This window comes from Perna viridis, chromosome 10 (assembly GCF_037379345.1).
Source record: "Perna viridis isolate PV_CMFRI_1.1 ecotype Kerala chromosome 10, ASM3737934v1, whole genome shotgun sequence".
NCBI classification, from domain to species: domain Eukaryota; kingdom Metazoa; phylum Mollusca; class Bivalvia; order Mytilida; family Mytilidae; genus Perna; species Perna viridis.
This window is the reverse complement of record NC_142454.1, coordinates 20,212,763-20,239,216: the sequence shown is the minus strand read 5'-3', so window position 1 is coordinate 20,239,216 and position 26,454 is coordinate 20,212,763. Positions and strand designations below refer to the sequence as shown.

General features: G+C 31.8%; 1 protein-coding gene across 4 annotated transcripts; it reads left to right on the top strand.

Moving 5' to 3' along the window:
* The first annotated feature begins 2,488 nt into the window (after positions 1-2,488).
* Positions 2,489-24,973, top strand: LOC148604882 (uncharacterized). 4 transcript variants are annotated; one of them, XM_088551043.1, is made up of 21 exons: positions 2,489-2,640; positions 3,053-3,190; positions 3,481-3,527; positions 4,001-4,063; positions 4,320-4,361; positions 6,442-6,504; positions 10,620-10,682; positions 11,291-11,350; positions 12,403-12,456; positions 13,266-13,319; positions 15,985-16,017; positions 17,737-17,799; positions 18,186-18,239; positions 18,740-18,802; positions 19,327-19,380; positions 19,832-19,885; positions 20,977-21,039; positions 21,677-21,878; positions 22,862-22,909; positions 23,918-24,016; positions 24,628-24,973. In XM_088551043.1, exons 1-21 carry the CDS (start codon positions 2,596-2,598, stop codon positions 24,898-24,900), a joined length of 1,635 nt encoding a protein of 544 aa, XP_088407169.1. In that variant the 5' UTR covers positions 2,489-2,595; the 3' UTR covers positions 24,901-24,973. The 4 variants fall into 4 exon arrangements, with proteins under 4 accessions (XP_088407169.1, XP_088407171.1, XP_088407170.1 ...); XM_088551045.1 differs by lacking the exon at positions 4,001-4,063; XM_088551044.1 differs by lacking the exon at positions 4,001-4,063 and having other exon boundaries at positions 4,299-4,361.
* Positions 24,974-26,454: the final 1,481 nt, after the last annotated feature.

Genomic DNA, 26,454 nt, shown 5'->3' with positions numbered 1-26,454 from the left:
AAATTGCCTACAATCTCCCCCTTTTCTTACACCCTCATTTCAAAATCACTGGATCCACCTCGGAATCGATATGATTGTCAATACGGCATTTAGTGACAACGGGCATCATAGTTGAGAGACCAAATGATCATTTTAAAATTAATTATATTTGATTGATTATGACAGTCATAAGCTTTTTTAATTCTGTTGAGAATATACTATAATTTTCTTACTGTTTGGTTGTCCTTACATATAAATTTTTATTAGACAAATTAATGTAACCAAGGTTACCCCTGGTAATCAAGAGTTATTTTTATTAGCAAAATTGGAACATTTTAATAGAAAAGCTATTCAAATCCCTTATAACTACCGGTTAATATTATTGAAAACCTTCGTGATTAGACACAGAGGCGTGGATGATCCAGCTAACCATAAGTCCTTTATAGTGTAATTGAATATTCTAATATATTGGCGATGTTCTATCCATTAATAACTTAAATTTTTAGAAGGGCTTTTGTATATTTTTTCACCAGAACTTCATATTAAAGAAACTACAAGCACATCTTCCTTATTGTCATTTTAAGACCTTCCCCTCTTAATTGACGACAGTAGTAATGTCATCACAAAATATGTGAAAAATAAGCAGATTTTGTTTAAGAAATATATTTTTTTTCTCTTTTGTGCAGTAATACACAAGTTCCACTGCGTAAAGTGTTTATATTTCCCAATTGTCAAAGTATGTCAGAGCTAGTAGCGATTAATCTGACTTCTTAAGACACCAGCATAAGAGAAAGGCATTTCGACCAAAGTTATAGGATAATACACCTAGGCCTCATACGCTGCCTTAAAAGTTTTATTTCCGATATCCATATTTTATTAAAAATTATAGATGGATTGCCATAATATCTAGAAATATTTTTTTTACTTGTACATTATTATTTCATCTAGAACTTGACGCACCTTCCACACAAATTTCAAGACTTTTTAATACGCATTGCTTGGATAAATTTTAACTTTCAATTCTTTATTGTTCATATCTATTGTACAGTTTTACACGATTTTGACTGGTGGCAATTTTATGCTGCTCATTTGTATTGAAATATACCAAAAATAATGAACCTTAATAGAAGCGGTATGTATTGCACGCTGTAATTCCTGTTTTAACCAATATTTCCTTTCTGAAATGCTTGTACAAAGTCAGGATTATTTTGGTTGTTTCCAATTTTCCGTTTATTCCATAATATTGTTATTTATGTTACGAACTTTCATTTTGTTTCCTTCATGAATGACCAAATACTAGTCGTGAGCTTGAAGAAAAGATCTGCAAAATGTGTGTTATTTTAATGAATAGCAATAAAATTATATACCTGGTTTTAACCCGAACGTGTTCAGATATATGATAGGAAGTCCGTATTTACATTGATATTTTTTAAAGATTCCTAATGTAATGAATTTTCCGAGAAAGTACTACATCAAGGTTTTCGACATCCCAGTGTCGTAAAACCATTCACAAAATTTTTCAACCGATACAAGGAATTCATTTTCTGATACACTCGTAAAGGATTCATGCGTGCGGTCATCTCTCACATTTGTTTTACTGTAATATTCTACACAAAGCCAGGAAGGCTCGATACTCAGCCAATAAGTTAGTTTATCCGTTAAAAAGGGTCATTCGTTAATGATAGTACTGTCAAATCGTTAAGGATAATATTTTTTTGGTATTAGCATTTGTTTGCTCATAGGATCTTTACAATGAAATGAATACATGTATTTTTAAAGGCAATTTTTGGCATGACAAAAATTGTTCTTCTGGTATGACGAAAGATGTAACGTGATTTTCATCCCCGCATGAGAACAATTGGAATTGATTTTACATACGATGGGAACATAAATATTTATAGATTTAATTTAGTCTGGAGCTTGCAAGTTACTTATCTACTAGAAGTCCGTAGTTTGTTCATTTGTGAAATATAAATTCAGTTCCTTTATTTCCGTCGCAACAAGGGAGTCAGACCTTTTTTTAACTAATACTTAGGTGTGTTTAATTTTGTATTTTACCAGTGGCCAGATTTAAAGGAGGTGTATTGTGAACACACCAAAATACTGTAACCACACCGCATGTTTGTGCGCCTGTCTCCTCAGGAATTTCTAGCCTCTGTATGCCTTGTTTCGTTTTCAGTTTAATTTTATGTTACTTGAGTATAGAGGGGCAACTCTTTCGCTGCACCTGTGCATAATGATGTCTTTGGACCTGCTGCAGCCTGTCCCGTAGTGTAAAGATTTCCTTGGTCGTTCATTGAAAACCATGCAATGGGTGGCCTTGTCCTTGACATGTACATCCAAGTGGCGTTTTTGTCTCTTTGACATATTCACCAATGATCGTAATGTACTGATGAAATATTGCCTTAAATCAAACAACTTATACTGTATCTAAAGAAATTTTTTTTTGATCAATAATTTAAAGTTGTTATAGGAATATTATGTCATTACGTTGTGAACATTCATTTAATAAACACATCTAATCTTAGCTTGGGATGGTCACGTGTATTATCAGTTATGTTTATACCTTCACTCGTACCGGGAAGTAAATTACTCTTAAACTAAACGACCTTTCAAATGACTAACAGAAGAAGAAAAGAAAAGAAAATAGAAAATGGACAGGTATTGATTAGGAGTATATTATTTTATTGATATGTGAACTTTTAAGTTCACAAAAGATGTGGTATCTCAAATCATTGAACCAATTGAAATTTCATCTCTTTGTGCTCAAAGCCTGTCTACCAAAACGATCAAATGGTCAAATATGCTATGTGCAAATTTAACAGTGCCGTAGCCAGAAATTTTTGTTGTTGTTACCCTTATCACATGATAGATAAATGAGTAGTATGTATGGAAACGAAAATAATGAGAATATGTGCATAGACAGTATATAAACATTGCAGAAAAGTCCCGACCTATTTTCACATCGAATGACCAATTAAGGCAATTAAAACGTAAAATTGACATTGTTTTGTTTTGTTATTCTATTTGTTTTTATTTTACAATTGTTGTTAGAATTGTTATGAAATTTCAGACAAACAAAGACAATGAACGAAGAAAATCTGATGAACTTGATGAAAATGAGCTATCGGATCACTGTTTAATCAAAATCTGTATATTTTGCTTAACTTTATGCAGCTATTTAAGCTGGCCTTATGGAAAGTGTACTAATGTAAGTTTTAATGTACTTTTGTCCAGTTCTGTTTAATGTAGGTATGATTTTAGAGTTACACATTGATTAATATTTATTGTCGCTGAGTTCTTAGAACTGCAATGCAATTTAACTTTTCACGGATGAAATAAGCAAAATGAGCCAAATGGAAATACATTTTGTGATGTACCATATACCATAGGTGAAACCCAATACAAAAGCACTAGATATTTGGGACTTACATTTCTTTTGTTTCATCAATGTGTGTGTATTACATTGCTAATTATAAACATAATGCTTCTGCTATGCAGGTAATTTGCCGCTGTATTATTTTGATGAGTCGCTGTAAGAAGAAGAGGTAAGGGCTTCATAAAATCTATTTTCCTTATAAATTTCAATAGAATCGATCACCAATATAATGATTTCAGAAGTATAATAGACTCATTCAAAATACAACATGGAAAACTTCTACAACATATATCAGTGATTAATTATAAATAGAAAATTGAGGAACGGACACAAAACAGATTGAACTAAAAACAAATATGCAAAGTTACATGAAAAATTTCAAGGCATTATTCTTCTTATACAAAAAAGTATAAGCTTAATACAGAAATGTTGGCAACCAAAACAAATCGAGGTAGTATTTATAGATAATGCAGTTCAATTGCACCTAACTTTATATATACACAAGGAAAAATGTTTTTCGTGCCTGTAGTATTAAACATACATGAAGTGATATATATGCAGTAAAAGTAAGCAAAATAAACAATAACAATCCGTGATACTAGACTCTGTTTCATCGATGTTAATTTCTTTTTATCAAACCAGTAAGGAGACCAAGGAAAAGGAAGAAATGAAACTAATAATAGAAAATAAATCTTTAAACAACAGGCAAGACAACCTAATTTAAGTTATAAACTATCTATCATAAACATAAAATTTGAAAAGATAAAAAAAATAAAATAAAATAAAATAAAATAAAAAAAATAAAAACAAATAAAAACAAAACTTTAAAGCTTACGATATAGTAGCAACTAATAATCAACCATTGATAAAGGTTTGCTTTTAATGAATGTACAACCGTGATGGTTTTCAATTAGATTTATTTTTTTTTCTTTCATGTCAGTTTTAAATTCATGAATTTTAGAGTACAAGAACTTGAAAAAGAGAATGAATCTCTCAAGAAAAGGTAAGCAATATTAAACATACTAGAGTGGAATTAAATGATATATACGACTGCAACAAATTTGCTGTTTGTCCAGAGCGGTGGGTGCGTTCTTCAACATACGGTCGGCATTCCAATAAGAACAAATTGTGCTCCTCTATTTGCTGACCTATTCCGTCACTCTTATGAGGCTGACTTTAATGCTGATCAGATCCGAAAGAAAGAATATTGTTTAGCTAGATCCTTTATTTTCAGTTTCTGCTATATAGATGACGTATTATCTTTAGACGATCCTAATTTCGTGGATTTTATACATCGCACCCACGCCAAAAGAACTTGAGATAAATGATGGTAAGGGAAAACGTTTGACAATTATTTACGACAAATGTGATGAATTTTCATTCAGAATTGTCAACTTTCCTTACATCCCTTCAGCACCTACGTTCAGGGTGTTCATATCACAACTAATACATTATGCCAGAGCTTGCCGAAACTACGCAAACTTTTTGTATTGCGCTAGAATTCTAACAAATAGTTTTCCTTTACCTCTTTTGTCTATCCCGGACTTGACCTTTTATGAAAAACTCGGCGGTGTTTCTAGAAAAGCAGAGGACGCTTACCCTACCGGTGCACCTGGTCCATGCTTCCGGTTTTTATTGGACTCCTTGTTGTTCATTTGCTTTTATTACTTTGTATGTATGACTTTAGTTACTTCATGTCTTTTTTTTTGTATGTCTATTTTCCATGTCTAGCCTTTGTCCCATAGGATTACATTATTTTGATTACCACTATAACCTTGATTCCCTTTATTACTTTTATGATAGTATGACGCTGTCGTTGTCTGTTTCGTCACCAGTTTTGTCGTTGGTTTTCTTGTAATAACCCGAAAATAACTCAGTTAATCCTGATTTAATGTTAAAAAAAGGTTACAAATATCAGAAAAAAAAAATACCACTGATTTGTGTGTATGGTCTGTCTCAACCGCTTTGGGAATGGGGACCTAATCTAGTTTTTGTTTATGTAAATCAACAATATGATAAGTTAATCGTATGAATCTTCATAAAATGTAAAAAAAAAACTCTGTTCCAGTGACCTACAGCTAAAAAGTCTAGCGCGATATAGAAGGTCTGCGTAGTTATGACAAGCTCTGGTATAAGTTACGAGTTGTGATATGAAAACTCCATACGCAGGTGCTGAAGGGATGTTGCCATATATGACAGCAAAGTTGAAAATACGGACTGTAAAGTCATCGCGTTTGTCGTATAGTTTGGTCAGTAATTTTCCTTTACCATGGATCTCTAATTTAGGTCAAAATATGATGCTGACTTTACAGTGTCTATGGTGTCCTTTATCTCAAGTTATTTGGGGTAGATGGCGATGTATCAAATCCCAAATATTAGCATTGTTTAACGATAACACGTAATCTATATAGTGGAAACTGATATTAATGATGTGTTTATACTTGTCTCAAATGTTCCAGGTTTAAGATCTGCCGTTGCATCGTCTGGATATAGCTGAAATATTGCTTCTCGGACGTTAAACCCCAAAAAAAAAAACAAACAAGTATATAGCTAGTTAATGTACACAGTAACGTTTACATTGAGAATTTTTTCTTTTTAAAAATTGATCAAATAAAGAACAAATGTTGATGATTCCTTTAAGATTTTGAGCTGTTTGCATAAATGCCTTTTGACCACATACTGTGCTTAAAATCCAAATATGATTTTTCAATCATATTGAAAAACGGATAAACGAATAAATAATGAAATTTGTCAATAAAATCTTCGAAGTTACATAAGAGTACATGAACGGTTATCTCTGTCCATATTTCTCCACCTGCCTATTTCAAGCGATAAATTATGATAAATTATAATGTATTATTCGAAATATACAGAACTAAATAGGGTTTAATCTATCCGAAAGATTATGTATTCTTCGAACTTTTTTTACCTTTGAAAATGTCGTAATACTACGGCAAATACAGCAAAGAATAAAAAGAAATAAATTCTAAATCAAATAATACAATGACTTATTTCTAATTAGGTCACTATCTTAAAAAAAGTTTTCCTGATATTTTCTATATATTAAATGTTTATTATATCAGCAATCAGACACAGAAAACGAACGAACAAGACAAAAGAAAAGACAACAAATTTCTCAACGAAAAGTAAGTAAGATTATACATACTTGGAAATTGAAATTGTTCATGCAAAAAGCAAAGATTTTTAGTTTTTAACAGTTCGCAAGAATAATGTAGAAATCGTACCAGATGTAAAACACAAGGATTGGATGGAAATGAATTAAGTTTCAATTGATGTGACGATATAAGCGTGGTATTATCCCTTAGAACATTCAAAGTTAGTGTTTATAAATGATGATGAGAATATTTTGTATCGCTGGTTTGCAACATAATTGTAGAAAGCGTGTGCTGCCACCATTTGTCAAATTGTTTAATGCTTAATGTACCTTGTCATAAAAATAATGATTTAATGTTACGAAAAGGTTACAAATAACAGAAAAAAAAATTACTTCTGATATTGTCTTTATAGTCTGTCTCAACTGCTTTGGGAAAAGGGACCTAATCTATGTTTTGTTTATGTAAATCAACAATATGATTCAAGTGAATCGTATGGATCTTCATAAAATGTAAAAAAAACCCTGTTCCAGTGACCTACAGCTAAGAAGTCTAGCGCGATATAGAAGGTCTGCGTAATTATGGCAAGCTCTGGTATAAGTTATGAGTTGTGATATGAAAACTCCATTCGCAGGTGCTGAAGGGATGTTGCCATATAAAACAGCAAAGTTGAAAATACGGACTGTAAAGTCATCGCGTTTGTCGTATAGTTTGGTCAGTAATTTTCCTTTACCATGGATCTCTAATGTAGGTCAAAATATGATGCTGACTTTACAGTGTCTATGATGTCCTTTATCTCAAGATATTTGGGGTAGATGGCGATGTATCATATCCCTTTGTTGTGTATGTCTGTTTTCTATGTCTGGTCTTTGTCCCTGGATTACATTCTTTTGATTACCGCTATAACCTTGATTCCCTTGATTACTCTTTCACACCACTGGGTCGATACCTCTGCTGATGGATTTTGTCCCTGAGAGTATCATCAACCCAGTAATACAATTTTTAAAATTAATGGTTTTAACAATAGGAATGAAAGAAAAACTAGCTCGGACGTCGCCCAGTATAAAGAGGTTCGAACCTGACAGCAGATCGGACACTCTGTTGTCTTGTAAGTATGTGGTGTCCCCAGATGGGAATCTTTGCATACTCACATCTGGTATGTAAAGTGCCCCGGCCGATTCAACCATAAGTACCCAATCACACGTTTAGTCTGCAGACCATCTATTCCAGTACAAAAAAATTAGTTGCTATTTTAAAATTATCAAACCATGTTCCATCACATTAAACGATATATTTGACTATTTGACGAACCACATTGTACCATATCAAAATGTGGTATTAAAAATTGGAAAACATGCAACATTCTTATAACCGACCCTTACTTCTCCAGTTCCCTTATAAACAAAACCTTCCATACAAGAAGTCACGATAACTTAAGTTGCAAATCAACAAACTTAATGTATGGGTTAGAATGCTACTTATGTAGTTTAATATATATCGGAGAAACGCAAGAACGATTAAATAAAAGGATGTGCGGTCATCGTTCGGGAATTATTACCACCAAATTCCCGACATCATTCAATTCTCTCTATGAAAGTTCGTATTTAAAAAAAAAATTACCATCCTACGAACAGTCCCGTTCTAAGTAAAAACTATCGTAGGGAAAGAGAGAAGTACTGGATACGCAGACTAGATACTGCAATACCTTACGGATGCAATGACAACATCAAAAGTATAGGAAACCTTTCAAGCCAATATAACAATAGCATAAATGTGATGAATTTATTTGACAAAATTCCGAGACGGGAAAGGAGTCATGGCCATCGCCACTATACGTCACCTAAGATACATGATGTTTTCATAGATGGTCTTCTTCCTTTCATACAAAAACCTCTTGGCCTTCATCATATTAGAACCAAACTTTATTCTATACCTCTCACTCTACTACACTCCCTTTACAAAACAAGTCTTGACACTCCTGTTTCTGATCCCACCTCATCATTATACAGACTTGTTGCCATCATTTTGGATATTGGTCTCCACAGACTCTTTAAACCAGTTTGTGTGAAAATTCAAGATGTCATCAAAGGTATAGATGCAATTAATTTGGCTAACATTCTCCATCACATAAGCGTTACCAACACAATTCCCCCATATCTCGAAGACAAATCCATACCAATTATTTCATATTCCTATACTTTACCCATTGCATCCAAAATTTTCAATTCTAAAAGGCTATTGCAGAACCTCGAGAGTGAGGACTTCAAGGCTAAACCACCTGACTGTTCTTGCAAAACTTCTTCATTCAAATATGGTCCCTCTGGTCACGTTGTTACGGGAGATTTAACCATTATTGAAAACGAATCTCTGCGTAATGTCCTTTCCAAAGGTCCCAAGTACCGTGAACCACGCTCCATAAATTGGAATTATAATTTTAAAGTTCTTATGAATGCCCTCGAGGACTATGCAAGAAAATGGATAAAACGAGAACAAGAAGACATCGATTCTCTGTCAAAGTGGTTAAAGGCCGTGAGGTCTTTAATTTTGAAACGAATGAAAGTTTTAAGTAGGTCAATGAGTGCAAGGCTACATCAGTTTTCAGAGACCCCGATGTACCAAAAACATTGTCTACTATACATGACAATTATGTTGTCGTACCAGCAGACAAAGCCCAAAACAACATTGCTTTTGTCTGCAAAACGTTTTATATCCAATGTTTATTATCAGAAGTAGACATAGAAAATAATAGCAGTGATAAGACCTATACTGCTACCACTCTCTCCAAAGAAGAGATTGTGGAAAACCAAAAATCTGTGCTATCCTCTTTTGGTCTCTCTACCAAGGACGATGATTGTGATTTACCGTCTATGTACTGGATTCCTAAACTTCACAAGAATCCAAACAACGTTTCATAGCCGGATCTGCAAAATGTACCACCAAATCTCTTTCAAAGCTGTCATCTTCTATACTCACAACTGTCAAAGAGTGTCTGCAGTCCTACCACAACACTTGTTACTCCCGTAGTGGTATTAATTCAATGCGGATCCTGCTAAATTCGAAAGATCTTTTGGAGACAATCAGTTCAAGACTATTATCTGAATATAATAGCATTAAAACCTACGCTTTTCAACACTTTATACTTCTATTCCTCATACTCAGTTAAAATCCCGACTTAAAACATTATACATCGTTGTTTTTCCAAAAAAGATGGTACACCTAGATACAAATATATAGTTCTTGGTAAGGATTCCTCATACTTTGTAAGAAATAATTCCAAATCATCTTCCAAATATACAGAGAAAGATGTTTACAAAATGCTGGAATTTTCAATCGATAGCATATTTGTCCAGTGTGGTGGACGTGTTTTTCAACAAACGGTCGGCTTTCCAATAGGAACAAATTGTGCTTCTTTACTTACTGACCTATTCATTCACTCTTATTAGTCTGACTTTATAGCTGATCTGATCAGAAAGAAAGAATATCGTTTGGCTTGATCATTCAATCTCAGTTTCCGCTATATAGATGACGTGTTATCTTTAAACAATCCTAATTTCGGGGATTTGATAGATCTCATCTACCCAAAAGAACTTAAGATAAATGATACTACAGACATTGTGAAGTCAGCCTCATATCTTGACCTACACTTAGAAATCGATGGTAAAGGAAAACTACTGACCAAACTTTACGACAAACGTGATGACTTTTTATTCAGAAATGTCAACTTTTCTTTCATCTGTGGCAACATCCCTTCGGCTTCTGCGTATGGAGTGCTCATATCACAACTCATCCATTATGCCAGAGCTTGCCGAAACTACGAAGACTTTTTGTATCGCGCTATAACTTTAACAAAAAGGCTTCTGAAACAGGATTATATTGCTACAAGATTGAAGTCATCACTACAGAAGTTTTATGGTCGTCATCATGAACTCGTGGATCGTTATGGTGTATCCGTCAGCATCATGAAAACTGATTTATTTAATGGGTAATAATTTTCCTTTGAAAATATCGTAATACTACGGCAAATACAGAAAAGAATAAAAATAAAGAAATTCTAAATCAAATAATACAATGACTTATTTCTAATTAGGTCACTATCTTAAAAAAAGTTTTCCTGATATTCTCTATACATTAAATGTTTATTGTATCAGCAATAAGACACAGAAAAAGAACGAAAAGGACAAAAGAAAAGACAACAAATCTCTCAACAAAAAGTAAGTAAGATTATACATACATGGAAATTGAAATTATTCATGCAAAAAACAAAGATTTTTAGTTTTTAACAGTTTGTAAGAATAATGTAGAAATCGTACTAGATGTAAAACACAAGGATTGGATGGAAATGAATTAAGTTTCAATTGATGTGACGATATAAGCGTGGTATTATCCCTTAGAACATTCAAAGTTAGTGTTTATAAATGATGACGAGAATATCCTACTTTATGTCAGTGGTTTGCAACTAAACATAATTGTGGAAAGCGTGTGCTGCCACCGTTTGTCAAATTGTTTAATGCTTAATGTACCCTGTCATACAAATACATATTAAACATTCCAAAATTTCGGTGACAAGTTTCTGTAAAGTGTATTTAATAGATACTAGTGAAGTTAACATTTCGTTTTAGTCAATAGTCAACTTATTTGTATATCTGTTTAACTTGTACTTGTTTACTCGACCATAAATGGAAATTGCTTTCTGAATTTCTGTTTGGTTTCGTTGTTTCAGAGAACCCTTAATTGAATACTAGTTCCACTATTTAAGTCACTATCTAAAAACAACTCTTTTGACATTCTCTATATATTGCGTATTTCACTAAATCAATAGAAAGAGTCAAAGTAAGAAAGAACAGGACCCAGAAAAAGAAAATACACCTCTCAAGGAAAGGTAAGCTGGAATATACGGACTTGAAATTTGATTTTTTCATAAAGAAAAGTTTTTTTTTTGTTTTTAATATCATAAACTATAAAACGTGGAAAAAAATGAAACAAGCAATTTTAATTAGAATTGTATGTTAAAAAACAATGTTTTATGCATAAAGTTTAATTCAGATTCTTCTTGCAATCCTCTAGGAACCAAGATTCTAGTGGAAATCAAAAGAATGTAATATAGGGATAAAGACCAGACGATAAAAATAGAAACACATAACAAAGAACATAAAAAGCCGAAATAGCACGTACAAAGCAACAAAATCTAAGAAGCAACTCAGACTTCACTAAAATATGGGAGCATGACCAGGTGTACCACTGGTAGGTTAAGCGTTCTCTGCTTTTCTAAAAAGAACGCCCACCGAGTTGTTCATAAAAGGAAAAGTTCGGGATAGACGCAAGAGAAGAGGAAAGGAAAACTATGACGCAATAAGCTAATCGGTTCTTATTTGGCAGATGGATGTAACTCTAAGGATCCACGAGTACATGATTACAGCCATAACACTTTTGTATTGATGACTTCAACCTTTTAGCAACATAAATCTGTTCCATAAGCCTAATTGTAAATTATCTAACGCTGTACAAACATGTCCACATAAATACAGCAAGCTCTGGCATAACGTATTAGTCGTGATGTAATAACTCAATACGCAGATGCTGAAGGGATGTTGGTACAGGTAAAAGGAAAATTGACAACACAGAATGAAAAGTCATTGCGTTTGTCCTATAGTTAACAGTTTTTCCTTGCCATCGATCTCTAAGTGTAGGTCAAGTAATGAGTCTGACTTCAAAATGTCTTTAGTATCCTTTATCTCAAGTTCTTTTGAGAAAATTCGATGTAAAATAACTATTCAATGATATTCCTTTATGCTGTCCGCAATACATTTTTTTTTAAATTTTGGTAAATGTTTCCAATACTGTTGAATTATTATCTATAGAGTAAATTTAACTGTACTGTTTCAGATCTTGTTATTTATTTACTAACGTTCGTTATCTTGAAATATTTTGAAGGATACAGCAGGCTGACTCAGATTTACAACAACAAAAAGATGATCTTCCGACCAGGTACGACTCACTTTTATTGTGTTTTATTTTGCTTTTTAACTGATTCTAATTTCATTTGTTTGAAAATTACCACCTTAGTGCAAACACAATACTGTGTTCATACTGTTGTAAAAGTCCATTTGTTGGTATATATCATTGCCTACAGATACTGCCGTTTTGTAAGTTTGATAAATTATTTCACTAATATTTATACTATTCAGAAATTAACACTAAATAAACAGTTTCTCATAAAGTTAAATTGTTATTCAATTGTGTTATTATTTTATTTCTCAAACTTGATTTAGTTTAAATTTAAATATATTTATGATATTTTTAGTGCCTAAGTTAGTGCTAGAATTTATAATTAACGAGTTATTTTTTTTCAATTTTCATTTCAAAATTGAACATTGTCTTAATATCATCAATTCATTTTCATTTTTGAGAAAGGAAGATGTCTAGTGTACTCAGTTCAAGATATATATAAGTTTAAGTCATACCCGAACTCTAGAATCAATGAGAGGTTGCAAATGTGTGATGCAAATTTGTAAGCTCCTTCAGCGCCATTCGCAACCCTTCTCATCTTTGACATCTATTGCGGCATCGCCTGCACCAAGTCCAACGCTCTAGACCACTAGGCGAACTAAGCTATATTAAAGTATAGCTTTCGGTAACCGAGTGATACTTCCTCTTTGGTAAATCTGGAGTGCGAACATTAGTACATGCTGTAACTATTTTGGACAACCTCTGGTGGTATCGGGTAAGAAAATACATAGGTATATATGTCATACATTTAAGTCAATTTTACGTTAACTATAATTTAATGATTACAGATTGAAGGAGTTACAAAAGTTGTTGGAATGTGAAAAGCAGACAAGTAAAGAACGGTAAGTTATTACAAAATGTAATGCATCGCTTTTTTTAACATTTTTTGTGCTTTCACTTTTGTCAAATTGTTTACATGTGAACAATTCAGTTCATTGACAACGAAGTGAAAATTTCGTTTTCAGTCAATCAACTTAAATGAATATCTGTACATATTGTTCTTGTTTAATTATCAGTGGGTAGAAAATGCGTTCACGAATGAACTTGAGTTTAGATTTGTGGATTTTTCTAATTACATTTAAACAAAAACATGTATTCATTCTGGAGTCCGAGTTTATCTGTATGTTAGAATTCCTGCCCACAAATATTGCGTTGTTTTGTTAAAATTTCAATGCTATTTATTTTTTATTATTTATATCATTTTGAAGTTAAATATATTATTACAATAGTTAACTGTTTAAAGGTTGCAGGATTTACAACGTGAAACAGACGAGAGTAAATACAGTATAATTCTGAATGTAATTTCTCGAACGCGTTTCTGTTTGAATCATTGATTTTAGATATAACTCTTCTAAAACACTTGGTAAGCCTGTAAAATGTCTGGTCAAACTTAGATAACTCCTATAACTCAAGACTGTAGTTTAAACATTGGAAAGCCATACACTATGGTCTTTTTGGATGTAAGACTAACTTAAAATAATTCTCAGCAGAGCATTTCTAAATGTTTCACATATTAATTGAGATAGTTTTAATGGTTAATTCAATGTGTCCCCAAACGAAAAGGTTATATTTCAAACCATTCTATAAATATTTCCCATATATCCATAAATATGAAATAATGAAGTGTATATTAAGAAGTCAATTGCAATTCAACTATAATTAAATGTTTAAAGGTTGAAGGAGGTACAACAGATGTTGGAAAGTGAAAATAAAAAGGGTAAAGACGGGTACATTGGTCTATATCTGCATTTAGTTACTCAAATGAGTAAACGATGAAATCTGTGCTTTTTTCAATGAACCTTGTAAGACACGTAGTAAGCATGTACACTAGTTTTTGACAAAACGTGTTAAACAAAATAACTGAAGAAAATGAAACGCAATATCAGCGCTCACCCTTTGTTGTATAAGTGATCCACTTTTACATGATACAGTGTGGTACATTCCTAAATGTTTATATATATATATATATATTTCGAAGGGTCTGAAAAATTCCCAACGATGTTAGAACTGTCAATTTTGCTAAGCAAATTTTTGTCGTTCCCTCCGCGGGACTCGAACTCGTATTTCTGTGACAACACGGCCTGCACTAAATCCAGCGCCCTAGACCACTCGGCCAGCTAGGCTATATTAAAATATAGCTTTGGCTAGCCGGGTCATTCCTCCTCGTAGGATTAATCTAGGAATGTAACTTAGTACACGATGTATGGTAGTATGGAACAGTTCATCTAGGTGTTATTATGTAGGATAGAGGATCAAATTAATGATGCATGTCTTAACAAATCAATATTATACAAACGTCTCAGAATGTGACGACTCTATTCGTAACACTGCTCTATCGGATCAAATTGATACAGGGAAGATAACGTAAACTTATAGAAGTTATAGTAAACTTATACTAAGTTACAGCCCTAGATTAATCCTACGAGGAGGAATGACCCGGCTAGCCAAAGCTATATTTCTATATAGCCTAGCTGGCCGAGTGGTCTAGGCCGCTGGATTTAGTGCAGGCGGTGTTGCCATAGATGTCACAGCGGTACGAGTTCGAGTCCCGCGGAGGGAACGACAAAAATTTGCTTAGCAAATTGACAGTTCTAACATCGTTGGGAATTTTTCAGACCCTTCTATAAGTTTACGTTATCTTCCCTGTATCAATTTGATCCGATGGAGCAGTGTAGAGAATAGAGTCGTCACATTCTGAGACGTTGTATATATATATATATATATTTATTTACCCTTTTATATTTAAGAAATAAATCCCGGACAATCCATCATCGTATCCCGTGGTCAAATAGTAATAAAATGGAGTTTCCGTGATGTATTTCGATTCCAATAGGACTATTTTCTTCCTATTTTAAAAGAAATAGAGAATGAGTTGTATGAAATATCGGTCATATGTTTATCACTTTTTTTACCATGGTTGTGGTCTAAAGAGCTTTAAAGCACGTCATACATTGGCTGATAATTAATGTATACTTTTTGTCAGCCTTTCCGTTTGAAATTTTATTAAATATGTTAAAAGAGTCAGAGCAGATGACGGAACGGAAAAAAGAAAAGGCTGACAAAAGGCACAGATGTTGAGGATTATATGTATATATTGTGGCAATGTTACATACACTATGCTCCTATTGGTTATGACACTAACTTAAAAACAGCTTTTAGTGCAGTCCGAGTTGCTCATTTGCTTGTGTTACTTTGTATGCATGATTTTAGTTACTCTATGTTATTTGTTGTGTATGTCTGTTTTCCATGTCTGGTCTTTGTCCCTGGATTACATTCTTTTGATTACCGTCGTAACCTTGGTTCCATTGATTACTCTTACAAGTAATTAACTGTGCAGTATTCCAAAATGATTCCAATATTCATTGAGATTGTTTTAATGAGTTTCTCCAAACAAAATAATACATTTCAAATTATTCGATAAATATTTTTCATATGTTCATAAATATGAAATAATGAAGTGTATATTAAGAAGTAAATCGTACCTCAACTATATTTTAATGTTTAAAGGTTGGAAAATGAAAGAAAAAAGAGTGAAGACAGGTAAATTGGTCTATATCGGTATTTAGTTACTCAAATGAGTATACGATTAAATCTCCTTTTTTAAAGACTCATGAATACATTTGGTAAGTATGTGCAATAGTTTTTCTTTATTTGCATTTCTTGAAAAAACGAAATTACCCAAGTTCGTTATTTGATAAGTATAACACAATATCAGCACATGAGTTTTGTAACATATGTGGTCCAGTTTTTCACGATACACTGTGCTACATTTCTAAATGTTTTAGATATTTACCTTGTAATATTTCACTAGTAAATTCTATTTTTTTCATTGTTTTACCACACGCTGACCATTTATTTTGCATTGTTCTGGCAAGAGCGATAGCAACGCGTTAAATTTATTACATTCTTTTGATTACCGCTATAACATTGGTTCCCTTGATTACTCTTTGAAATCATCGTTCAGAATTTTTTTTCGTATTTTCCATTATGTAGGAATTTATTGAAGTGTAAATTTCAATTTTAGTCAATCAATTTATATAAGATTATCTTTTGATTAACACAATTAGTGCAAATTTACATCATGGACTATATTATTGTTTTGTTGATTATTTTCAAAACATGTGATGTTTTCGTGTTTTAACAAGTTTTCAACTGATTATGAACGAAAACAAAACGCATTTATGTGTAGGTCCGTGTTCTTGTATGTAAAGACTATTATGTGAAATTTTCTTTTTTTGAGTTTACTATTAAAACTATGATTTACGATATTTTGAATGCAGATAAGATAATTGTTAAAGAAGGAAGCGATTTTTCTATAAAAAAATATTACAACTGTTAATGAAGTTTTCCCCCCCGAGACAAATTGTATTCAATTCATTTGTGCTGAATTATACATGATGTCCATTGTTAGTCTGGCATATTGAATACACAATATATATACAACAAATTAACGTGAAGTATGTTTCAGTACATTACATGTACGCCGTATAACTGTGTGAACATACATGTGCATATATTTGGTAAAGCAGTATACAATCGAACACATGCATTTTAACACACATCGACTAAGTTTAATGTATTTTGAAGATTGGTACAAAAGGAGGAGTATGAAGAAATGTATATTTTATACATCTGATGGAAAAGGCTTTTTAATCACGTTAAAACATATGTCATGCCTATGATGACATGTATCAAATGGGGAAAATGTAAAAGTGCATGTATATGTTTAATAAATGGATATAATATAGAACAAAATGCATATCTGCGGTAAAGTTAGGGTAGATAATGTGTTTTGGGCAAAAGTAATGAAATGATTAGGACACAAAACAGCTGTTTGAAATGTATACATTCTCATATTCTAAGGATTACGGCTGTTTATCATATAAACACACCAACTACCTGATACATGTAATCTATCAACACTGATTTGTTTCATAATGACTTTTTCCCCACTGATAAAAAACGTCAGATTAAATGACTTCACATTTCTATCATCATATATCGTATTTGCTGTTATACTGATAATATGTTTAATCAATAATTCGAAACGGAGGTTAATCTGTGTAAAATAAGACAATTACGGGATGTATTACATTATGAATTTTGTTAACTGCATGTCAGCTATCTTGTTCACCCTTTGATGTTAACTAGATTTAAAACTTTTTTAGTTGCTTACATTTATATCATTGAAAATTATGAAGATGGTCCTATACGAGACAAGTCAGTGGTAACCTGTTACATGTTATACCTGCTTTGTAGATTGAAAAAGTTTGAGGAGACCAACCACCGATTGAAGCAGGAAAATGCTGATGCATCAGATCGGTAAATTATACTATGCCGTTTGACACTAGCTAGCACTAACAATTCTATAGAATAGATTTCACTCTTCATTCGATTTGAATCTTTAGAGACAAGAAAAATAAATAGTTTACTCGATCGGCTAGAGTAAAACAAATGATCATAGTCAATGTATAATGATAATTTCCAGGAATTCGGTCTCTGTAAACCACAAAATATTTCCTTAAAGCACTCTAAAATGATTCAAATATTCATTGAGATTGTTTCAATGGTTAATGTGGAGTTTCCCCAAACAAAAATAATACATTTCAAATTCATCGATAAATATTTTTCATATGTTCATAAATATGAAATAATGAAGTGTATATTAAGAAGTAAATTCTGATTTAACTATATTTTGATGTTTAAAGGTTGAAGGAAGCACAAAAGATGTTGGAAAATGAAAGAAAAAAGAATGAAGACAGGTAAATTGGTCTATATCGGCATTTAGTAACTCAAATGAGTAAACGACAAAATCTCCTCTTTTGTTAGGACTCGTGAAGACACTTGGTAAGTATAAGCAATATTTTTTCTATATTTGCACTTCTTGATAAACGAAATTACCCAAGTTCGTTATTTAATAAATATAACAGTAATCTATCAATCCTGATTTGTTCATAATGACTTTTTCGCCACTAGTAAAAAACGTAAGCTTAAAGGAGTTTATATTTCTATCACCAAATTTCGTATTCGCTGTTATACTGATAATATTTTTAATCAATAATTCAAAACATAGGTTAATCTGAATAGACAAATGCGGGAGTTATTACATTATGAATTTTGTTAACTGCATGTGGGCTATCTTGTTCACCCTTTGATGCTAACTAGCATTAATATTTTTTAGTTGCTTACATCTATATTATTGAAAATCGAGAAGTCGAGACAAGTCAGAGGTAACCTGTTACATGTTATACCTGTTTTGTAGATTGAAAAAGTTGGAGGAGAACAACCGCCAACTGAAGCAGGAAAGTGCTGATGCATCAGATCGGTAAATTATACTATGCCATTGGAAACCATCTAGCACTAACAATTCTATAGAATAGAATTCACTCTTCATTCCATTTAAATCTTTAGAGACAAGAAAAATAGTTTACTCGATCGGCTAGAGTAAAGCAAATGATCATAGTCAATGTATAATGATAATTTCCAGGAATTCGATCTCTGTAAGCCACAAAATATTTCCTTTACATTTGGTTAAGAGTATGTGTTAAGATCATCTCAAGTTATGTTTTGGACATAAAGAGAATATAAACAGACAATTGTTTTCCCAAGAATTTTGAGATCGCAAAATAACACATCATGCTAAAACGATAAGGAATTGTACTATATAACTACACATGCTACACATGTTATGTAAATACCCAGAAAGAGATGATGAAAAGTTAGTGTTTTTCTCTAGTAGTATGTCAAACATAGGCAGATAATTAAAAAAAAATCATTTTGATGTATTACCATTTATTTAATATTATTTGATAGTCAATTTACTGAAATTTAATTAAATATGTTAAAAAGGTTAAAAGAATCAGAGCAGATGATGGAACTGGAAAACAAAGAGGCTGACAAAAGGTATAGAGATTGAAGATTATATGTATTGTGTCAAAGATTGATACACTATGCTCCTATTAATTATGACACCAACTTAAACATATTTTTTAGTGGAGTCCAAGTTGCATATTTGCTTTTGTTACTTTGTATTTATGACTTAAGTTACTCTATGTTATTTGTTGTGTATGTCTGTTTTTCATGTCTGGTCTTTGTCCCTGGATTACATTCTTTTGATTACCACCGTTATGATATTTGTTCCCTTGATTACACTTGAAAGTAATTCACTGTGCAGCACTCTAAAATGATTCAAATATTCATTGAGATTGTTTCAATGGTTAATGTGGAGTTCCCCAAACAAAAATAATTCATTTCGAATTAATCGATAAATATTTTTCATATGTTCATAAATATGAAATAATGAAGTGTATATTAAGAAGTAAATCGTACCTCAACTATATTTTGATGTTTAAAGGTTGCAGGAAGCACAGAAGATGTTGGAAAATGAAAGAAAAAAGAGTGAAGACAGGTAAATTGGTCTATATCGGCATTTAGTAACTCAAATGAGTAAACGATGAAATCTCCTCTTTTTTAAAGACTCGTGAAGACACTTGGTAAGTATAAGCAATAGTTTTTCTATATTTGCACTTCTTGATAAACGAAATTACCCCAATTCGTTATTTAATAAATATAACAGTAATATATCAATCCTGATTTGTTTCCTCTATCGGCTAGAGTGAAAAAAAAAGATCATAGTCAATGTATAATGATAATTTCCAGGAATTCGATCTATGTAAGCCACAAAATAATTCCTTATCATTTGGTTAAGAACATGTGTCAAGATCATCTCAAGTTATTTTTGGGACATTAATAGAATATTAAAAAATAATTGGTTTCCCAAGAATTTTGATATCGCAAAATAACACTTCATGCTCAAAGGAATCGTACTATATAACTACACATGCTACACACGTTATGTAAATACCCAGAAAGAGATGATGAAAAGTTAAAGAGTTCTTCTCTAATAGTATGTCAAACATAGGCTGATAATTAAAAAAATCATTTTGTTGTATTACCATTTATTTAACATTATTTGATAGTCAATTTACTGAAATTTTATTAAATATGTTGAAACGGGTAAAAGAAAAGGCTGACTAAAGGTATAGAGGTTGATAATTATATGTATTGTGTCAAAGTTTCATAGCGGTATTTATTTCGATGACAAAAATGTTTAGTCTGATTTGCTTTAATTTTATTCATGAACATGTTGCATAAATATTATTTATTTTGTATGAGGCGTCTCATGTAAGATAGGATCAAACACTGCCATTCACACGTAGTTAACAAACGTGTAAGTCGACGTTATAATTTATGCTCGTAAGCAATGTTTTCAAGTATGTTTCATTGCGAAATGGTGCAGCTAAATTCCACAATACAAGTGTTCTTATTGGAGTTTGGCTGAAATAATGTGAAGAAAACATGTATTTAAAATGTCGTTATTGAATGTATAGTAGTTACACGCTTAACATTGTATTAAGTATAAAACGTATATCCTGCTTAAACAGGACATAAAATATGACTTAAATGCAGCTAATCTATCAATACTTGTATACTTTATAGATGTGCAGAGTTACAAAATGAAATCAGTAAAATAAAGGCAGAAAAAAAAGACGCGTTAAACAGGTAAAAAAAAAACACAATTTGATCACAGTCATGGCACTAACATTTTCGGCATTGGACTCAAATTTGAAATCTCTATATAAGTTGCATCAAATGTCCTTAATATTATGTTGGGAGATAAATGTTGATTCTATGCTTCACATAGCTGTTTGTGTGGTTAAGGGAATTGCTCGTAAATGTTATAAAACTTGTAATGGTTTTGGAAAAAGGCACTTTACTTAAATATAAGATAAATAATTTCGAGTTTATATGCTATATGATGTAATAAACGGCATTTGAGACAGAAACAGAGACATAGTCGGGGTGGGACAGAAAATAGAACTAGTATCGTCATGACCGATAGAACGGTATGTAATACTAGTGGTATTTTCAGTCAAGTTCTTCAAACTTATGCAGTTGTTCTTATATCCTTGACGTCATACATGTAGTAGTTATAAGGTAACATGGTAACATAAATTAAGACAAATGTTCAGTCGCTTTATAATTTAGCAAAAAATAATATTATGAATGAAAATATTGAAATCACAGAAAAGCAACCATGTACACACATCATATTTGTGGTTATTACATTATCCATCATGTGATGTCTTAACCACATATTAAACAACGAATAGTAAATCATTATTTTGTAACCATTTAGACTAAGTGCGTTGATGGGAGAAAGATTGAGAGATAACAATCCAGCTATTACTAATCTAAATGACCCAAACCGACCAATGAAACTAGGGGATCAGTTCAGTGAGCTTTACGAGAATGAATGGACGGATGCCTATTCAGACTTAGAGGCCAAAAACAATTTGGATGAAAGACAAGCAATAAATACTCTCTTAGATATACTTAAAGTAAGCGAGATAGCCATACAACAATAATGGTTAATCAAGTGCTTCGCAAGTAAAGTAATAAAAATGAAAAAGACGTGCCATTTAAATGGATATGTCCAAATTTGGACCTAAGCAAACAACGTTACATGATTATTTTAAGTATTATTGCATAATAGTTAGTAAAATGTGCGTTTTTGAACAATTTAAATTAATGCTTGTGTATTATTAAAACGGAAAAAGCATAATGAAGCAAAAACGGCAAAATGCAGAACTTGATTACTGATATATATTTATAAAAGAAATCATTGCTAAATTCTAAAAGTTATGATGACTAAACCATCAATTAGTATTTTTTTCAAAACTACATTTTCAAATATTTGTACCTAGTATGGCATATATCTAGAATAAAAATGATAAATGACAATTACTACAAAAAATAGTTTTTAGACGTTTATGGCATACGTGTACATATTACTGCTCTTAAATCTTCAGTGGTTAATTTCACAAAAGGTCGCAATGTAAAAGTAATTATAAGTAATAACGTCATAATGTTGTTTTATTTTCATTACGGTGTCGTAACCTACGATTTATTTACACTTAAGACTAATCTTAAAAGTGATTTTTTCATTATTTTAAATTGAAAGTATGGCGTAAGTCATTTAGGGTGGAAGTTTAAACTTTTCAGGGATCAAGAGGTCAATAGGATCAAGAGGGCGCTGGTTTAAGCGAATATACGTGTACCGCTTTTGAAATATGTGGACATAAAGAAAACAATACAAATATAGAAAACATATATAATCCAAAAGATACAACAACCGAGTTGTGAAAACGAACTGTAAAACGAACTGACGACACGAAAGACGTGTTTCGTATTCGAGATACAAAGATAATGTTGTTTTCTTTATTAATTGTTAGGATTGATAAAAATGACAACAGTATGTTCTTAAAAAGATATTAGTACAGAATTTCAGTTTCAGCTTCAGAGGTTTTCAAAATTTTTTCAGGAAATTTACCATATATGTACCTTAGAAGCAAAAGAAAATATGAAGAAGGTATAGTTTAAAGATCACAAAAAATATATATATGAAATAAAAGCTTTTAAAGTTTGTGAAGTATTAAATTGTCGTGCAAACGAAATTATGCAAAAAAAAAAAAAAAAAAAAAAAAAAAGCCAGGAATGATTGTAATTGCATTCTTTTCTCGATATAGTGTAATAAAAATAGTCTTAGAGTATTTATAGGTTCGAATTACCTTACCTGGAAATGGTGCTTATATTTCTCACTTGATAAGGTATGTCAGATCTATAAAATGACTATAAAATGTGCCATCGTTGCCCGAGAGACAGGCTTTACGCCGTTTATATAAGATACAGTACCTAAATCGATCCGTGCAACAAAAATTGCGATCGGCCATCGATCACCAATAAGTTTCCGGTGAGTCATCGATCTGTTAAACTGTTCCATTATATCGGTGATAGCATCACATGTGCACAGAGCGGTCACCGTATTTTACGGTTTTTGTGGTTTTATTTGTCAATTTTACACATATTTACATAATGTAATAGATTTAAACATAAATTTATACTTTTATTTTACATTCGTTTATTTCAAACAGATCTTACGTCATTTTAAATAATAAAACTGCGATCAGATCGGTCACTGGTCATTGGTCATTAATCCGTCAGCCGATCAATCAGTCAACGGTCATCGAGCCGTTAAATTTTTGCACAGATCGGTTCAAGTACTGTACGTCTCATGCAATGTCTGTAAAAGTTACATTTCCGATATCCTGATCTTACCGAGAAAAAAAAAAAAAAACTGAACAATGATTGAAAGAATATACAAAATAATGCTTGTATTTGCAGTGCACTAGCCCTCAAGTTCTTTCAAATTTTTATTAAATGGTATCTGAGTTCTTATTCATTTTAAGTTTTAGTGTCTTTAATTAAATGAAAGTTGGTAGTGAAATGCTGCTCGTCCCATGATTTCTCAAAAACTCAAAAAATTGATATTGTAACAATTCGTATTTTGTGGTTAAAATCAAGATTGTGAACATTTCAGGTAGTCGGCAATGCAAATAACGTCGAAGATAAGAGCTTATCGAGATTGAAAAGTAGTTTAAAATCAAATGCTGGAAGTGACATCGAACAATTATTAAAGGTATTTCTGCCTTGCCCTTTTATGAGAATATGTTTTTTTAATCCAATTTCATATTACGATGGTTATTTATATATTGGTTTAGAACATAGCTATAACCTTTGTTTACACGTCTGTTTAGATAGATGAAGTTTTCCAAATGCTATTAATAACTTATCAAGTAGTAGGTTTTTAAGAATCATGCAAATTCTGTTATATGTGATACACCCACAAAAGGCTACACATTTTTATTTTTGTAGCTAAATTGCTTTATAACTCTTTACGATGAAATATATAATTATGTATTCCAATCTGTCTGCTGTTATCAGATAATCAACATTAGAAAGCCAATAGTTTCTATTGTATTTTAGTGTCATTTACAGAGTTATCTCCCTTAAATTTGAATTTTATAGTACATTCTATACAATGTTTATTTCCTAAGAACAGGGGTTATATGAAAGGCCACATGTTAATTTTTTGTTTACTATAATATTTTAAACAAAATATCAAAATTAAAAATTTTCAACCATGAATAACATTTTGCAGGATTCTTATTTGGAGTACTATTTAAATATCTCTTGGTCTATAATCAGAATATGTCTTTTGATTTTTTTTTCTCACTTATTGCATTTCAGGAAATTACCAATAGTGGAGAAAATAAAACTGTTCAAACCTACAAAGATACCTGTCTTCCATTCATCCAAAAATGCGTCAAAATTTGTTACTACGCGGAGCTGCAGGATCCTCCTATGTTTATAAACTTTGAACCTGGAGAATATTTTGACAGGCAATATTTTAAGGAATACACCAAGTCCGGGACAATGGTAGGATATTTAGTGTGGCCAGCGTTTCATTTACATAAAGATGGCCCTTTAATGACGAAAGGGGTTGTACAACCAAAGGAATAATAAAATATTCATAATGATTACTGAAAGCAGGGGTATATATTATTAAAGTTACACAATAAAATTTGTTTTATGATGTCTCTTTTTTCGCTTATTTTCATTTTATTTTTATGTCAAGCTAAGGTAACACAATATAAATGAAATAATTTAGAAACAGTCTTGATAAAAATCAGACAGGAGGTGATACATGCATACAAAAACACACAAAATTCACTTTATGTCTTGTTCAGAGACACTTCGAGCCACATAACCAGTGTAAGTGTAGCAATCAGGTGTTCTACTTTACTGAATAAAATTGTTTATGATCTGTATGAAGTTGGCACTTTGCAGGGAGGGTTTTCTGCATCTTGTTTCATCTATATATTGTTGGCAGTGTCTAGAGTTTTTATGTACTGTTTCACACACAAAGCGTCCCAGAGCAAACTTGTTTCCAATAGTTACAGATTATTTAGCTGTTCATTGTATACAGTTGTCGGTAAAACAGATAGTTTAAATGTAATGCACTGTACGAAATACCCAGAATAATATGTTTTATAAGTCTACATTTAATTTAATAAGTTGTTGGAAATACACAAACAATATGATGTATTAGCTTGCTGTACTAAATAAGAGAAACCATGCTAAAAAAAAGAATTGGAGTACAAATTCAAATGATAAGTCAATTAAAATCAAACAATAGTGTTCATTGATGGTTTCCCAACAATAATCCACCAAATTGAACGTAATGACCGACGGCAAAAAGATGATATACAAAATCATAATCATCAAAATGAGACTTACGGAAGATGTGGCAATATTGAAGATACAAGCTCGTAGAAACCTAGGCGAAACCATACCCACCATACCAACAACATACAACGATCAAATCGTACAATACAAACGAGTTTAAAACGCACATACTTTATTCCCACGCAGAAATTGAGACGGCCGTTTAAGGTTTTATCAAATGAAAGCGGTATAATATCTAAAAGAGATTATGACTTTGTCTGCGGTTTTTGTGTTTGTTGCTCAATTCTGCCTATTAAACATTAACCTTTTGAAAATCTACAGTGTGGGTTGTTAATTACCTTTAATGTGTAGATATGATGCATATATGTCGGGAAAAAAATGCTGAGTAAAACACTAAAAATGTTATAAGATTTGTGACAAATCATTCAATAATATGGTATTTACAATATTTGTATAAATAGTAGTAATAACAACAACAACAACAATAATAATAATAATAGTATGGTCAATTGGAAAAAGTTAATAATACAGATTTTTATCCCTTTTTTGTTGCTTTTTTCAACATAAATTCAAATTTTGTAAACGGCGGATTATACATATGTTGTGAAGTTTTTTTTACGTTTTGGCGGGATGAAGTGCGAAAGTGAAATTTTCGATTTTTTTTCACAGTGTGAGTTATCGAACTTTTCCACTCAGAATTTTTGTTAAATTGCTGCTGTCTACATGATATAAACTATTCATTACTTTTAGAGTTACATATTTCACCTACACAGAAAATTTTTGAAAAATAAAATGTATATAAATCATACGGAAATTATAGGTTTTCAA